The sequence below is a fragment of the Aythya fuligula genome, chromosome 5, assembly GCF_009819795.1.
Source record: "Aythya fuligula isolate bAytFul2 chromosome 5, bAytFul2.pri, whole genome shotgun sequence".
Lineage (NCBI taxonomy): Eukaryota > Metazoa > Chordata > Aves > Anseriformes > Anatidae > Aythya > Aythya fuligula.
In genome coordinates this window covers 33,757,683-33,774,694 of record NC_045563.1, presented here as the reverse complement: position 1 = coordinate 33,774,694, position 17,012 = coordinate 33,757,683, and the positions used below count along the sequence as shown (strand labels likewise).

The following is a 17,012-nucleotide window of genomic DNA, read 5'->3' as shown; positions in this document are numbered from 1 at the left end:
AAATCTGAGATGTTACCTGCACACTGCAGCTAACTCTTTGTTGCAGTTACCTTTCCATTCAATAAATTTTTTCTGATGGGCATAATCCTTATGAAATTCTAAGCCTCTCAGGAAGTTATGGGACTTTCCCAGTAGTGGACGCTTGGTCATAATGTCCTGAAACATTTCATACAACTTCCCTGACAAACAAGATGGAGGCTCGATGATAGTGGTATCCTCCTCAGGGGAATGTTTTTCTGAAATAGAGAAGGAAACGTGAGAAAAAAACATAAGCAATCTGTTTTGCTAGACACATTTGCAGGCTAGCTGTCCTCGCTGTCTTTCTGTGTGTCTCTTCCTTTCCTGTTTCTTGCAGTCTACTGAAAAATATATGCCCATTTAAACACAGAGATAGTTGTCTTTGCTTAAAGCAAGCATGCATTATTTTCTTTTATATACTTTCTTTGTACTTTTGACTAAAAACATAAGCCACCCTCCTCATTTACAGTCACAGGAGTCACTTAACAGACAATGAGCAAATTCTAAATGAAAAACATTTGCAACGAGCATGAAGTGTGCCCCTGAGTTAATGAAATAGAAAAAGAAATAGAAACAAATGAAATCATTCTGATACAGCTGAAAATCATAATGGAAGATCTACAGCTATGCAACACAAGATGCACTGGTTTAGGGAGAATGTGAGAGATTATTCACAAACAGTTGTAATAGTATAACTTCCTCAATCCTCTCCTTAATAGTAAGCATGGTCTGATGAAAAACAAGTATTGATTTGGAAACTCTTACCTATATCTACCATATCTTTGGCCCATCGTTCCCAGAATTCATTTGAATTTGAGGACCAGTATAAGCCATCCAGCAAATTCCTAGTAAAAATGTTTGTCCAAAGACCTGCAAATCAAAACAATTGGGAAAAGTACTTCACTAACATGTTAACCACTATTTCATCTTTTTTTATTACAAGTATCAATGCTACATATTTTTGCCAGATATGAATTCACTCCATTATGGTGCAGCTTATGTAGTAGGTCTCAGTGAGCTCAACCTTAATGATGACAACAATTCAGTGTTCTTCCTCAAGAGATAACTACTCCCAACCATTCACTGTATAGTTCAGCGTAACAAAATACAAGGTATCAGTCACCCAAACTATGTTTTAGAGTGCTTACTGTGTACTTGTGAAAGAAATAAATTATAAGACTAGGGAATCACAGTGCAGCCATATAACCATAAGGTCTTTCTTTAAAATGATTTATTCTTTAAGTTGATCTAAGGCCTGTTTTTCTCTTTCAGGCATGTTTTGTTTCTGTGGAGTTCAACTAGTACAGGAATCAAAATAAAATTATCTCTGTATGTGAGTGTGCTTTTAGAAATGAAAGACCTATCCTCTGTAATAAGCCCCATGCCAGGTATTCATGTGAGGAACAAATTCAATCTCTAGCAGACTTCACAGTGAGAGAAATATGATTTTTGTCTCCAGTGGACTCTTGCTTTTGGTATCAAAAAGTGCAGTTCTGACAAGGCTTTCAAATCTACCTGGGGGAGATGGATTCCTGACTAGCTGCTTTTCCCCTTTTCTTTGTCTTTAGAGGCAGAACAGCCAGTCAAAGAAATTGGTGAAGGTTAAAAGGGATTCCTTCATCCTCGTGGGCAGGGAATATTACTGGAGATAGACAACAATTCTCAACCCACAAAGCTTAGATGGTTCTTCCCTTTGTGGCTTGTTCTAGATGAATTATATTTTATTTTCAGCTCTTTCCAATTCCACAATGCACTGCCTAGAAAGAGGCGGAAGAGATGATGACTGGGTAGAGGAGGAAATCTTACAGTTTCCTCAACTTGCCTTCTCCACCTTCTTGTTTCACTCAGAATATGGGAAGGGGAACCCTGCCACACATGTCCCACACTTGCCCAGGGAAAAAGAGAAGACAGGAGAAAAGAAACTGTACAAGGAGTAGAAAGTGTTCAGAAGGGGTAAAAAGCCTGTTGAGCAGACCTGCTGGCAAGGGCTGTTGTACACAGACCAGTGGCTAGAACCATAATTTCTACCATATTGTGATTAACTATACTGCATTGCTAGGTCACCTTCCAGATAGCAGATCCGAGATTCCGGCAGCTTCTTCACTCGCCTTCCCATGAAGAACTCGCTGTCAAAAAATTCTGAACGAATGGAGGCTCCATATTTTGGTATGGCCACCTCATAAGGAGAGAACTCTGTCCACTCTACAAAAGAGTTGACATATGCCACGTTTACTGTCATACAGAATAAGAAAACAAAACCTAGGCCTGTGGATAAAGCTATCTGCAAGTTACATGAACTTTGCTGGTCTCAGCAGCTCTGTACTACTAGTAGCTTGTACTGCAAACTGTCTAGTTCCCTAAAAACTGAGATGTGATTCACATACAAAAGGAACTAGCTTTTTCTCCTCAGAAAAAGTCTAACAATAACTTCAGAAACCTAGATTTATATTTATAAAGATTCTGCGATCCCACTTGTCTCTAACTCAAGATCATCAAATGTACACCATGTAAGTGTGATCCAACCTTCAAGGAATGACCGGCATGAAACCTCTGCTAAACCAAACCTGTCAGACTACATGAAAGCAGCCTGAAGACACATCAACTCAGAATTAGAAAGTAACACAGTGTGGACGTGGCCACACAGTTTCCTGACTCAAGCTGTCCTGTATACGTATTCCCGTAGAACAGTAATCATGAACCTAACCTCATGTAAGTACTAAATGGTTTTTCTTTCCAGTATCTGCTCGCTTCAGTACCTCTTGCTGAATATAGTCTGTATCTAAAGAGTGTCACAACATGCCAATCACTGTAATCATACTCCACTCTAGAGATTTAGGTAAGTGCCAGTTACATTTCTCAGCACCTCTTCAAAATAAGGAACCATGATAGCCATTTTATAGGTGTGAAACTAAGGCACAAAAAGATTATACAATTTGCTTCCACTCACTCACAATGTATTTGGCAAAAATAGAGCTTCATTCCAGATCTTCAGAAATTCCTTGTTTGTGCCTGAGGGTGTTATCCTGCAGATCTGCTTTTTCTAATCAACACCCAGCAATTCACAAGAAAGACAAACATTTTATTAAAAGATGAATCCTGAGTTGGGGCAACCAACAGAGGCATTCCTCCTGCATTCCCCTTCTAAACACATACACTCCCTCCCTACAAATTCTCTTTAGTCCCTACTCAGAGTCAGAAGAAACTCTAAGAATACTTACCTCTAAATTTGAAAGTACTGTACTTCTCCTCCTTGACATTGAGGACTGCATAGAAAGGCAGTGGGTTTTGTCCATGCTCCAATGCCTTGCGCTGGTCTGTGAGTTTGTATTTTCTTGGCTAATCAAACAGATAAAAATCACAGTAAACCTCTGGAAAAGCATAAGGCAAAACCACTGACAATCTACATGAGTACTGATAGACTACAGGTGTTTTATTACCCAGAGGAATCTGTGGGTCACATTTTCTTGAAAGACCTTTTCTTTCATGTTCCTTTCATTTTCCTTCCTGGTTGCCTTTTTGATATCTACTGACCTGTACATTAATATCTAAGTGCCTTGACTGTCTATGTCCAACAGATCTTTACTAAGGCTCAGACTAATGTTCACAAGAGGGCAGGTTACTCTAGCTCTTAAGTGTCCAACTAGAAACATTAAAACACCTGACTGCTGGGGGGGGTTGCTCAGTTCTTTCTTAAAATTGCGAACTGAAATTGCTATCCATTGGGCACCCCACTTCAGAGGCACCGACAAACCACCAGCTACTCTGGAAAATCCTGGCTATAGGATCCTTTGTCATTATTTACAAATCATACTGGAATGCCTCAGTTGCTCTGGATTTGTTCCTCTCATTATGTCATGCAAACAAAGAGGGAAGTGCCAGAGAAAACAAGTGGACATTTCTCAAATTTGTGGCAGGACAAGGTACGTGGCAGTGTGTAACATACCCGTTCGTGTAAGAACATTTCCTGAACAAGTGACCACAATGTTGTAAAAGATGAGACGTGTCCAGCTTTTGCCCTTTCAGCAAGTTCCTTGTGATAATACTTCAAATGTTCCATAGACATAAGGTTGAGTTTACATTTTGTCACTTGTTCTTTTACTGCTCTGAGCGGCTCCTCCAGAGTCTTCTGTGACCAATCTGCATGCTCATATAAGTCTGCTAGGGTCCTAAAGAACAAAAATGCGAGAGAATCATCCATTTAATAATGAAAAATACTGTATTTACCCAGACACTTTCACCAAAGCAGAGAACTAGCTAGCTTAAACTGAAGTTATGATAGAGAGCCAACTTTACCAGGGAATTATGTTCACTTCTAAATAATGTAAGACTTTGAAATAAATGCATCTCTCTCATTATGTGGAAATGTGGTGTCATAGTCATTCCAAATACAAATCACATCTTCTGTACTCACCATGTTGAGCCAGAAGCCCCAGTGACATAGGTAACACAGTCCAACAGATTTAGCTTCTGAAGAGCCAAGAGGTGGCCAAACATAGCTGACATTGCTCTGAGGCCTCCGCCAGTTGCCATAACAGCTATTACTGGGACCTGTTCAAAACATAAATATTATCTTCAGAAAGTTACTCACTTGCCTACTTGGAAAAGCCTAATTGCAGCTCCTCGAATTTCTTCAGCAGACTTTATTGCAGAACAGTGAAATCAATGTTCAGTCAGTCTTTACCAGTACTTTATTTAAATTAACTTCCAGATACTCAGAGGGTTTTCATAATCTCAAAGCTTGGATGAGTTTGGAAACTGTTAAAATTCAGTGATTTTAACCCTTCTTCCTCTCTTTTTTCGTTATAATTGGAATTGCTATGATTTATAACAGATAATTATATGATTTAACTATAAATAATAAGAGTTCAGTAAACATAATTAAGAATGGATTCAAGGAAGTCCTGAACAGAGTTCAGGAAAAAGATATTAAGCAAACAAAATGATTCTTTGGACAGTGTTCATTCAACAAATAAAATTCCATCAAGAAAATAAATGTTCACTTTAAAATTCACCCTGGATCTTGGCAACAAACCATGCTTCAGCTGGAGCTTGTTAGAAAATGTTCTTTCTCCATTCTGAATAATTTTGACTTTTTGTGAAAAGTGATTGGAAAATGAAAAAAATATATAAGCCTAAAGAAGGGACATTACGGTGACTTCACAAATTTCCACAGGAGGTGAATTTCAAACACTCCTGTTTTCCTACTTATTTTGGATTGTCTGGTTGTCTGTGTTGTGTCTCACAGAACATACCAATGCCTCATATTGTGCTGACCTGCCGCATCACACAGTTGGAAACTCTGACCTTGAAGACAGATATATTCTGTCCTTAGGAATTTGGCCAAATGAAGAGAATGGAGGCCTGAATAGCTGAGCTGAAATTTTAGATGAGTACGGGATATGCCACTCCAAGAACTTCAGTTATGCTGCCATTCAAATCAATGGGTTTGTCATCAATGTGCAAAAACTACTAGAAGGTTTGTGGGGAGTTGTGCCAATCCAAATTCAATAGGTCCACAGCCCATGCTCAGATTCCAGCTCACAGACCTCATGTCCATGTAGATCTCTTTCCAAATGAAGAACCCTTTTCAGGGCACTGGCAACCACTCTCTTCCTTTTTTGCAAGAATTCCTGCTCTTCTCGGCATAGATCATATCCTAAGCGCACATCTAATTTTTCCGTGCTGCAACATAAATAAGTCCAGAGGCACAGGATTAGTGTTAAAAATGCACATGGATCTATTTTCAGCAACTGCAGTCTATTAAACATCATAAAGAATCACAATTCACTGTTCAGATTTACAGGCAGAAATGAAGATCTCATTTGCAAATAAATTAAATGTTTCACTTCTACACAGTCTCATTATTTTCTGATATTTCAGCATGTCTTACTGCCAGATTAGGACAGCAGATATGGAAAAGAGAAAGGATTATTTGTGTCCTCCAGTAGCTTTGTTAGTTGAATACTTTCTATGTTTCCTTAAAAGAATTTCTGAGCAAAAGGTCATTAGAACCTAACAAGGTCTTTCGTGGGGATTTAAACCATTGATTTCTACAGAAACAGTAGAATGAAGAAGGTATTCAAATGATTTTGTTTTTATTTTTTATATGTCTCATTATTTTACAGCATAACGTTTCATCTTCCCTAGCTTATGCTTGTTTCTATTGATAATACCATGTTTACAAATCTATTTTCTTAAGAAGATATGTCTGGTTTGAATAGCATATAGGATTTGGATGTTTAAATCAAGTCAAATCCCCTTCTCCCTCTGCCTTCTTCCTGCTTACTTGTCCCTTTTGAAGAAATCTCCAATCTCAGTCTTCGGTTCTTTGACGCAAAGGACATCTGACTAAGTTCCTCACTGTTTGAAATTCTCATTTATTTATTTGTTTGTTTATTTATTTTGCATTTTAACATGACTGTTGCCCCAAATCAATTTACTTTTGCTCTGTTGTGGTGACTCTTTCATGGTGACTTAACTGTCAAGGTATTTTGCCCTTAGTCTTGTGCATTCCTTATATCTAAATGAAGGATACTCTGCTCTAGAATTCATTGTTCAAAGAGTAATAAAACTTGTAGAGAAACAAAACAGTCCCCTTACCAATCATTTAGTTGGAGGTACAGCTGCAAAGGCACATTCTGTAAACAAAGAAACATGAGCAGGAATGTGAATGACTGTGAAAATAAAGTTTAGAGATCCAGATTTTCAATGACTCCTGAAATGCCTCCCCACTACCACCACCCTTCAGTCTTTTAGAAAATTGTAGCAGGAATGGGAAGGTAAGCAAATAAAAACCAAACATATTATATAGAGATGCTAGAGAGGCAGGAGGTATTGAAGTGGTTACCTGACCAGACTGTGAAACAGGACTGCTACTCACTGTCACCCCATGAACCAGCCTAGCCCAGCAGCAGTATCACACTGCCATTCTCTCATTCTTGAGAATTAAGAACAGTATCCAGCTAAAGACAGTGTTAGGGAGAAGAAATACAAGTTACCACATCCTTTCCAAAAGCTACTGGATGTAGGGCAATCAACTGTGAAACAGACATTCATTCTCCCATCTCTGTAGGAGAAATGTTTCCAAGTAATTCTTTTCCTCCTGTATTTGCTTCCCATTTGCTGCACCATGTGAAAAAGGATGTCTGGCTGTTGTTAACAGATTCATCTGGTCACACAGCAGTGTCATTCCTGCTTTTAAAGCAACTCAAAGTTGTACCTGTCCACCAGTTACCATCAATACTGTTGTACATACAGGAATGTGCAAAATCGTTCTCTGAGGGTAAGATTCAACTCGTCTAACTTTAGCCACCTAAAACATAGGTATATAGATGGAGCTAACCACCCAGGCTTGATACAGACAGTAGAGACAGTATTGAACATTCTCCTTTAACTGTGTAACAACAGAAGAGGTTGGTCTTTTATTACATTTAAACTTTGAACTTAGGCATCTAGAAATGGCCAGGATGAATCCCCAATTACTGATTTTACAGACAGAAAAATGATATTTCTTATATTTGCATCTTGTCTTCTCACCCAGACTTACCAATTGAATTATTTTTCCAATTGATATTATGTTAAATAATGATGGTGACTTTAGTCGTCTCTCCAAAAGGTCATATAAACGGTGAGGTACTTACATGTCTTACAGGGAGGGTTACTTTCACTTTGTGTCCAACAGGGAGAAATTTCAGTGGTACTGTTAAGGTGTCACTTAAATTGTTTCTGTCATCTTCCTTATCAGAAACTTTCTGCAGAGAACAAAAAAAAAAATGTATTTTACTCACAGCAGGGCAGCAGTTCTCCACTGTTTTGGTGACACTGAAAATAAGCAAACAGTATGGGAATTGGCTTGGTGCAATGCACATTACCTGCAGCCTGGCTTTTAGAACTGGTTCCCAAGCCTTCACACAATGGAAGTAGAAAGTATCTGTGTCCTCTGTAGCTTTCTGTGTTCCTTCATGAGATGCAGGCACCGTAAGCACGAGATTTTTACCCTCTAGTGAAAACAGACTTGTTTAGAGAGTATTACCACTGTTCAGGCAAAAGAGCTAACAAAGTTTGCTGCAGACATTCTCTGTGGTAAATCCTCCATAAGTTCCTACACTGACAAGTCTTCTACAACACAGAAACTGGTTGGTACTCCCGCATCTATCCCAAAACTTGGCGTGCTCCCAGAGTCAGCACTCTCTCATACCTCTACCAGTAAAATTTACTGTGCCCAAATTTGATAGCTTCAAGGAATTGGAAATCGGAGATCACAGAATTCGGAGTTACAACTGGAGGCAGTTCAGGGACTTTCACTGCACTGCATTTTATTGTCTTTAGAAGGTTAATAGTAGTCTTTGTAACCTGAAGTGCCTCCATCTGGATCTGAATGCTTATGATTTGGTTGTGTCCTCACTTCACAGGGATATCTGCATACCTTTCAAATATTTCCTGCTTTCATTACTGTCCACTTGCACTTCCAAGCACCAAACTTCACGTGACTGTAAAAGACAGTTTGAAAAGTTTGAAAAGTTTGAAAATAGCAAATGCCGTATCTGCAGCAAATAGCAAACCATCATGCAGCCATCTAGTAGCTACAATATAGGGCTAACCTGAACTGGTCTCAGTGCTGGCAGCAATCTAGCTGTACAAGAAGAAATTCAGAGCTCATTGTTTCAGAACAGTAGCCCAGTTATAATGCTTTACAACTAGCTTGTCCATACAGTGGTGCATTGACAGAGGTGATTATACCCATTGAAGTTATCCCCAAATTGTGAATCTCTGTACTACACACTGTTGCCCAAACTCAGGTACACATATATATGATAATTACTTAGGAAGGGTGGGAGGAAACCACCTGATGATGAGTTTTAGTGTATCATGGCCATGATTCGTCTACATGGCATCTTCTTGTTGGTTCTGATCATGGATTTATTCCACCCTACCCGCCACCTGAGTCATTACAGTTCACCCTTAATAACTCAAGCCAGGACGGTTTTCCAAGCCATTTCAGGAACAACACATGCCAATCATTACAGCTCTTATGCCTCACACAGAAAATGAGGGGGAAAGAACAGAATATGTATTACTTTGCCACATGGGTATTAAAGGCTAGCATCTGGAAATCATACGCATGCCTGGAGTGGTTGGCATGAGGTGCTTTGTACTCCTTTGCTGCTGGGCCAGCCCAAGGAGATAGGTAATGGACCACATGCTGACTAATACCGCAAGAGGACTCTGTTTCAACAATTAAAATAGCTGTTCATTAAAAAACTCATTTCCTATAAAGCTGCTACATTAGATAACCTTCCAGTCATAAGCACATTGACTACTTATTGATGTCTTCTTCTATAGACTCATCCCTTTCAAACCTTTGTTCTTCCTGCCAAATGTCACGCTATATTACATGAAACTCATTTCACTTTGAATGCCAACCAACACAGGATGCTGAAACATTAGCAAACCATAACTGTTTAAAATACTGATATATGAGAACTTCAAGAAACACAGTTTCTCTTTTTGCATGGAGTGGACAACATTTATATCATAACAAAGGGGAATTGTTACACATTTTTCTTTTATACCGTGGACCGTGCTCGTATCAGTAACAGTAGCTTCTGCTCTCCCTGCAAAATACCAGATGGCCAGGGGCAAAAGTAGAAAAATAAATGAAGGAAAAGTCACTCCAAACTAAATTCATATTTGAACCTTACCACTAGGACATCATTGGTAATGACATACTCTGGAGGACCAGGACTAAAAAGACAGAAGCAAAAAAAAAAAAAAAACAAAAACAAAAAAAAAAGATGTGTGAGTACCTAGTATTTTATTTTTTTTAATAGCAGTTTTACAATCTTTTCTGCTTAAAATTGCATATCATTACATTAGTGTCATAATTTGTTTTCTGAAAGGTGTAATGTATGATCATCTGCTAAGTATATGAACCAAAATGCAGTTGCTAAACAAGAAGACAGGAGAGCCCATAAAAATAATAATTCTTAAAACTACAGAAGAAAAAGGTGTTGGTCTACGTGGAATCATGTCCTGCCCCTAACAAATGGCCACATGGTTTGGGGAAAGCAAAGACTACTATTAATGTACTCTCCAAATACTTATTAGGACAGATATTTCTGTCTGATCCAGATTATAATGTACAACTGGTCACCAAAGAACGGCAAATAAGGATTAGCTCACATCATATGTATGACTGGAAAACATACAGCTAAGTAATATAAAGTCTTTGTTCCAGATATTTTACCTTGTAAATGCTAGGTTTGTCGCTGAATGGAAGTAGTTATTTAATCCCATGAGTAACCTATAGATTCTACTAACATAATCTCTAATTAAGGCTAATGCTCCAATGGCACTATGTTACACACATTCGTAAGTGCTTCCATAGATCTGAAAGGACCATTGAAGCTATGTAGTATGTAATCTTTGACTTTCTGCAAAGTCCAGGACATTTTACCAAGCAGCATGTCAAGCACTATAACTTCTATTTCAGCAGTAGAATGTATTTACATATAAATAACTAGGTTTCACTTCCAAGGGTGGAGAATTCCCCACATGCTTTGTAACTTGAACTGTGAAAAATGTTCCTCTTATTTCTAGTCTGAATCTGCTCAGTCCAGTTTCCAGACACTTCATCTCATTCTGTGCTTTTTGTACATCTGGCTGTGATTGCTTCCACATTTGCAGGGGATGCTTGCACCATCACTTAAGGTGTCTTCCACAGATAAATTAAATGGATTTTCTGAGCTACACTGTGTTAACCAAGAATGCCAGACGTTTTTTCTGCACCTATTCCATTTTTAAGACTAAGAAGCCCTATTCACAGTTTCTTCTTCTAATCATGAAGTTAGTCAGTTTTAAACAGACTATATTATGTTTTTTGTAATGTTAAAAACTGGACAGATAATGCTGTTTAGTTTGTTTTTTGTTTTGTTTTGTTTTTCAGTCAAATCTGTGATAGCATTTAAAAGAGAGAGAAAATTTATCTTATGGGATTTGTTCTCTTCCAATGTTGATTACCAATTTGAGGAGGAGGGCCTTAATTTTACTATTTGTTAATTGCATGTTTTTTCAGTTTAACTATGCTACCACCTAATGATTTTTCTATTGCTGTCTACATCATTCTATGTAGATTTTGTGGTAATAATACATGTTTTCTGGTCTTTTAGAAAAACTAAAGTGTTCAAGGCATTGTTATATGAGTATTAACAGCTTGGAAAGGACCTCTCCTACGTCTTGTATGCATCTTGTGCACAACTTATTGAATCCTGCCAATGTTACTACATTTCCATGATCAGGATTTAGGTATCAAATATAAGGTAAGACTTGTAAAAGATACACTGAAAGATAGAAGTAGCTGAGAAAGCTAAGGTTAAAAAAAGAAATTGAAACAGCAATCTCAGCTCACTGCTGTAAGGAAGAGCTGGACGAATTTTGTCTTTCTCTGAGATATTATACTGCATGACAGAACTAAACCTTTCAGCTTTGGAATTTTACTCACATTTTTTCCATCCAGAATTCCACTTCCAAACTTTCCCATTTCTTAGAGCACCTCTCTTTCTAAAAGGAAAAGGATAAAATACATGTGGATTATTGGAGGCTGCAAGAGTTCTAGTAGAGACACATCAGAAAAGTGTTTCACTTCCATGGCTGATATCTCTTCTGCTAACGTTACCAAAAAAGCTATGAATGCAATGGAAACCACAGTCTCAGGAAAGGCAAGTAAGATTAATGTTCTCCCATCATTGGATATGTAGTAATATACATCCTTCCAAAGATACAATCAGAGAGGAAAAGCTCAGCTGAAACAGAAATATATCTTTCAGTAAAGACGGTCTGCCTGGGAGAAAAATATTGAAGCCCAGCAACAAATGTCACTAATTCCAGTGTCGTTTATATGTACAAATCATTTAAATCACATTCACATTGAATTCAGCAGAGATGAAGTGGGCAAGAGCGCTCCAGACTGAGGAAGTTATTGAATCATGTTATTTCCCAGTGACTCGGACAGAAATGGCTGAGAAATGGCCACCAGCCTGCAGAGTCACTAGGAGGATCCCTGTTAACAGCTTTCAGCATTTGGGAAGTAGCTGTTCTTGTAGGTATGGACTGTCTCCTTCCTGTAATAAGCATGTAGCAGTTCTTCAGCCACAACTCATGGAGATGTCACAAAGCTATCCCAGTTTTGTTCCCTGGAAAACTCTCTCTCATGGGCTCCTTAACAGAATACCAAAGATGTTAATAGAACAGGCATGCCTTCATTACAGGCTATGGAAATCTGAATCAACTAGAGGAAACCCAGCATGAACCCAAACAGGAGAAGCCTGAAAGAATCATTTAATTCAACTGGTTAGTGGATTGTCTTCAAGTTTTTAGTAAGAAGTTGTAATTTAAGAGGAAATGTCCTCTAAGCATGGGAAAAGTGGAATAAAGTTGAAAAGTAAGAAAGTTATTTGTGGGATTATAAAAGATGAATACGACTGTATTTACAGATGCTAGTTATTATTACTTTTTTGTCTGCACAGAGACAGTTGCATGGGAGAGAAGCAGCTTCATTTTCTGAATCTGTTAAAAGAGATTAATGAAGTCATAAAAATCCAGCACAATGATACCTGATTTGATGAGATATTGGTAATGATATCAATACATGAGGATATCTGTTTATGCAGACCCAAACCTACCTAACACAGAAGCCAAAATGGAAAGTAAGATCTGTCCATGTATTTTCAGTCCTTACCTCTGATTTCAAAGCAAATGTCTCACGGACTCTCTCTCCAGGTCTGACTCTAGCAACATTAAAAAGAACTGTGAACTGCATGTCATCTTTCGTAAGTGGATCTTCATCACACACTGCCAATTCTAAAACATTCTGGTAGTAGAAGAAAATAAATATGAACTTACTGAGCTGCTGTTTAAAAAAAAAAAAATAAATAAGAAAAGAAAAGAAATGATTACAGACTTTTGCTACTGATTTACTAGCACTGTGCTTTCTTTCAGGAGTCTGCTAATGTGGAACTCAATCACTAAATCCAACATTGGGAAACTTATAATTGAATAGAAGACAACTACTAACAGAGAGCTCCTACTATTCCAAGACAAAAAAGATGCTCAGTGCTCTGTGCCACTCTCTGATAACCTGTCCAAAGAAAACTATTCAGTTTCTTCGTTCCCAAAGTTCTCTTAACTGCATAGCTTAGGGTACGATTAATATCATCAGTTGAAGTCATCACAGTGCAACTTTGCTCTCTAAACCACAGCAACTCCTCTACCCTTCCCTTACAATCAGTGGAGGGAATGCTTTTTCTGTATTAACCATCCAAAATAGCCCAGAGATGAGGCATGCTACAGCAGTACTTATTTCTCTCAGGTGACAACAAGGGGAATCTAGACTAGCTCAGATATAGGTGTATATATCACAGATGTCTACAACTATCTGAAGGGAACACCACTCCATATGTCTGCTGTTTTGTGCTAATGAGTCAGTTGCAAATTCTGTTACTCAAGCATGTTTTTAAGTTATTTTGTACATTTGACCCACAGGGGTGAAATGTGAGGACTCCCAGCTATTCAAAATAGTAAAATCTCTGTTTTTTCACTACCTCAACTTCTCTCTGGATCCTAAAGTAGAAAGTCTCATTCCAGACAGGGTTGTCAGAATTCTTGATGGTTTTGGTCTGGAGCTTTTCATTTGAAGCAGATGGCAGCCACAAGCGCACATAGCAGTCTGATGCAGTCACTGCAGCAGAAAACAATTAAAATCCCAATGCCAATATTATAGATGAAAAGTAGGGCAAGGCCATGATTCTGGGGATTAATAAATACTTTTTTTTTTCTTCTTTTTTTTTTTTTTTAATAAGTACAGACATCATTGGTTAGAGGCAACCAAGAAAAACATCTTAGTATACTACCTAATTCCTGGGTAACTACAAGTTGCAAATACACACATGCACACATGCACACACAAGATACACTAAGAGCAGTGTTTCCTGTGTGAAGACAAAGAGGCAGAAAAGAGCCCACTGACCATTCATCAGGCATATTCCCTACCATTCCAGTCAACTGTGTTTAAAAAGACGTTTAGCTGAAAGCAATGCTAGTTCCAAAAAGGTCTATTAGGACTATTACAGGAAAAGAGAACACGTATTACAGAGAAGACGAGATGAGACTGGCTTGCTGTCTCACAAGACAGACACACAGAGGGGACATGCCTGATGTCTAGAAGTGTTAGCTACCAAGTAAGAAGACCTGTTGCAGCTAAAGGCTGGTGTGGGTCCAAGAATCAAGGACATGAGTAAGTCAGAAATCTTCTCATTTCTACCCTAAACCTATTCTTCATTATTAGTGCAGTCAGTGCCTGGAGCAGCCATCCTTTGGGAAGAGCCAGGGTGGGAAAGTTCATTTACTTTGTGGAGCTTGACATCGGTGTGAAAAGAAATCTCCGAGATGGTGTCTTTCAGAGCTGGAGTCTGGACTTGACTGAAGATGTCTACTGCAGCCCGAGATGCCTAAATACTTCAGACTGGTATCAAGCAGTGAATAACAATGCCCCGCAAGGTTTTGGCAGGAAAGTGGAACTGTCCCTTCAATAGAGTAGATAGAACAGGTCATTGAAACTCTTAGAAATACAGGTCACGCTATCACTTTTCTAGTGTCCACCTCTGGACGTCGCTACATGGTATTTGAAGTAGAGTGAGAGTGTGAGAAAAGGCAGCTCAAGGTTCTTCTACTGGCTGAGGAACACAAAAGACACTGCAAAAAAACGACAGCCTGAATGGCTCATCCATCAGACACCTTGAGAAGGAGCCATAGGAAGCTGTGAGGGTGAGATAATGAGTAAAAGAATGTTGAATACAAAAGTACATGGAAAAAAATCTGTTTTGCCTGCATGTTCAGCATGTACTTAGGGCTGATCTGCAGAGGCTCTCCTTAGCCAGAAACTAGCAACATTATTTAACATGAAATACTCCAAATGACTCTGTATTGTAGAAGGCCTGAAATTCTCTAATTTACTTTTGACTATGGTGTATAATCAATCCATTTCAATAAATGGTTCCTAAATATATGTCCTGTGTGGCAAAACGCCTGCCCATGATATGATGTATGCTCACTAAGAACATCAAAACCAAACAACTCCAAGCAGATTTACAGATTGCAGTGCCCTCACATGGTCTACCTTCTCTTACTGGTCCAGAAGGTTCACCTGGGAGTCTTGGACTTTACCATTTCTCTGAAATGCCACTAGATATGACCTTCAAAGTAATGATGGCATAGGCATTTGATCTAATTATAGCCCTGGCATTAATATTTCTATTGCTCTGCTTTACGTACTTTATTTATATACCTTCAGAACTTAGGAACGTTGCTCACTGTGTAAACTCTACAGGTGACTAAAAGCACATGCAAACCACAACTCACACAGGTCTCTTGATTTGATGTTCCTGGCTTGTACGATTCTTACAGAGAGCATGTAGATGGGACAAATCTTCATCTGCAGAGAAAACAAATGCAATTAGTTTCATCGACTCATAATATAAAAATCCTATGTATTTGGAGTAGTACAGGGGACTGTCTGTCCTTGCTGTTTGCCTGTTTGAAGTGAGGGGACCACCCTCCTGTAGAAGTACACCATGCTAAGATGAAAGCATGGTTACACACTGGGCTGTTTGCTAAGTAGCCTGAGTAAGTGAAGACAGAAAAAAAAAAAAGAAGACAGGAACTCAGACAACGCTACAGAAAGCTTCTGTAGTCACCCTAGAGGTGTCTCTTTTCAAACAACCTGGTGCAGGCATGGCCATGGTGATGGTTGTACTGCCAACTTGCAGAGGACCTTGTGCCACAGATGGATCAAAACTGGGCTTTTGGAAGGCAATAATAGAAACACACCTGCCTGCCTGGTCTTGCGACAGTGCTAACACTGGGCCTGGACTCAAAGTGCTTTAAAGTCTTCAAATTTTGTATCCCAGCTAGGACTACATCTGCATGATGCTCCTAAGTAGGCCAACTTCACCAAAAGGCATCTAGAGGAATGTACTACAGACTTTAAGTGACTGGATCATAGGCCCAGCTGAGGCTCTTCAGATGAAGAAAAAATGCCCTGCTTTGGAGGCATAATACCACAGAATCCCACATCATTAGGTGTCTTGAATACACCTAATGGAAATGGGACCATTGTTCTTCCAGACATGAGATTTATTTCTGTCATAGGCAACGTGTCATTGTAATGTTTATTTCAATTTACTTTTTCCTAACTCTAACAGAGAATTAAGCTTCCCAGCCTAAGCTACTCAGAAAATATTCAGCACATTTAAAAGATATTCTGATAATCCTGAATGAACACACATGCAGAGACAATAATAATTTTAATTAAGGAAAGTATTTCCTTCTTTTTTCAAATTGGAACATTTCTTTTTGATTTTATTTTCAGTGTTTTATCTTCTTTTTTTTTTTTTTCATACTAGCTTGGCACGTCAGCAATAATAAGCATAAACAACAACCAGCCCTGCTAATATAACTAATAAATTAAAACAAGACCACACGATGATGGAAGTATTCCATTAGTTTTAATGGCAGTTTAAGTTACATACTGACTGAAACATCCTATCTATTTGTCTAAACCAGAGTATCCCACTGCACTCTAAGAAATAATGTGACAGTACTATTTTGAAAGCTAGCACCATGATTAGTTTTCTTGACACTGAAAAAATGATTACCTTCAGAGATACTAGGAGCTGGGGAAGGGGGAACCCCTCCATAGAAGCAGTCACTACACGACCTGAAATTCTTTTACAATGGGGTGGAGACTATTGGCTATTTTTATTAGAAATGAGACTTGCTTTCCTTCAGCTTCATTCAATTTTGTTTAGACGTAAATGATGTTAAATCAGATGCACACTATTTTAACTGTGAATTAGCACATTCAAATAAAGGCTTAACATTAAATATTATGATGCCAATTTTAAAGTTACATCCTTTTAAAAAAAATCAGGTTGATATTC

At 38.5% G+C, this 17,012-nt stretch overlaps 1 protein-coding gene across 1 annotated transcript in view; it reads right to left on the bottom strand.

The window, feature by feature from the left end:
- LOC116489921 (cytosolic phospholipase A2 beta-like) overlaps positions 1-17,012 on the bottom strand; it is a 28,416-nt gene that overhangs the window by 6,651 nt on the left and 4,753 nt on the right. The window contains exons 2-18 of the mRNA XM_032188672.1: positions 15,433-15,505; positions 14,421-14,597; positions 13,617-13,753; positions 12,755-12,886; positions 11,519-11,577; positions 9,720-9,762; positions 8,444-8,507; positions 7,890-8,017; positions 7,659-7,769; positions 6,619-6,656; positions 5,565-5,700; positions 4,430-4,566; positions 3,962-4,184; positions 3,237-3,354; positions 2,083-2,220; positions 784-888; positions 51-236 (exon numbers count right to left, since the gene is read on the bottom strand). Coding sequence (XP_032044563.1) covers positions 51-236; positions 784-888; positions 2,083-2,220; positions 3,237-3,354; positions 3,962-4,184; positions 4,430-4,566; positions 5,565-5,700; positions 6,619-6,656; positions 7,659-7,769; positions 7,890-8,017; positions 8,444-8,507; positions 9,720-9,762; positions 11,519-11,577; positions 12,755-12,886; positions 13,617-13,753; positions 14,421-14,597; positions 15,433-15,505 — 2,005 coding nt within the window. The remainder of the gene's footprint in view (positions 1-50; positions 237-783; positions 889-2,082; positions 2,221-3,236; positions 3,355-3,961; positions 4,185-4,429; positions 4,567-5,564; positions 5,701-6,618; positions 6,657-7,658; positions 7,770-7,889; positions 8,018-8,443; positions 8,508-9,719; positions 9,763-11,518; positions 11,578-12,754; positions 12,887-13,616; positions 13,754-14,420; positions 14,598-15,432; positions 15,506-17,012) is intronic.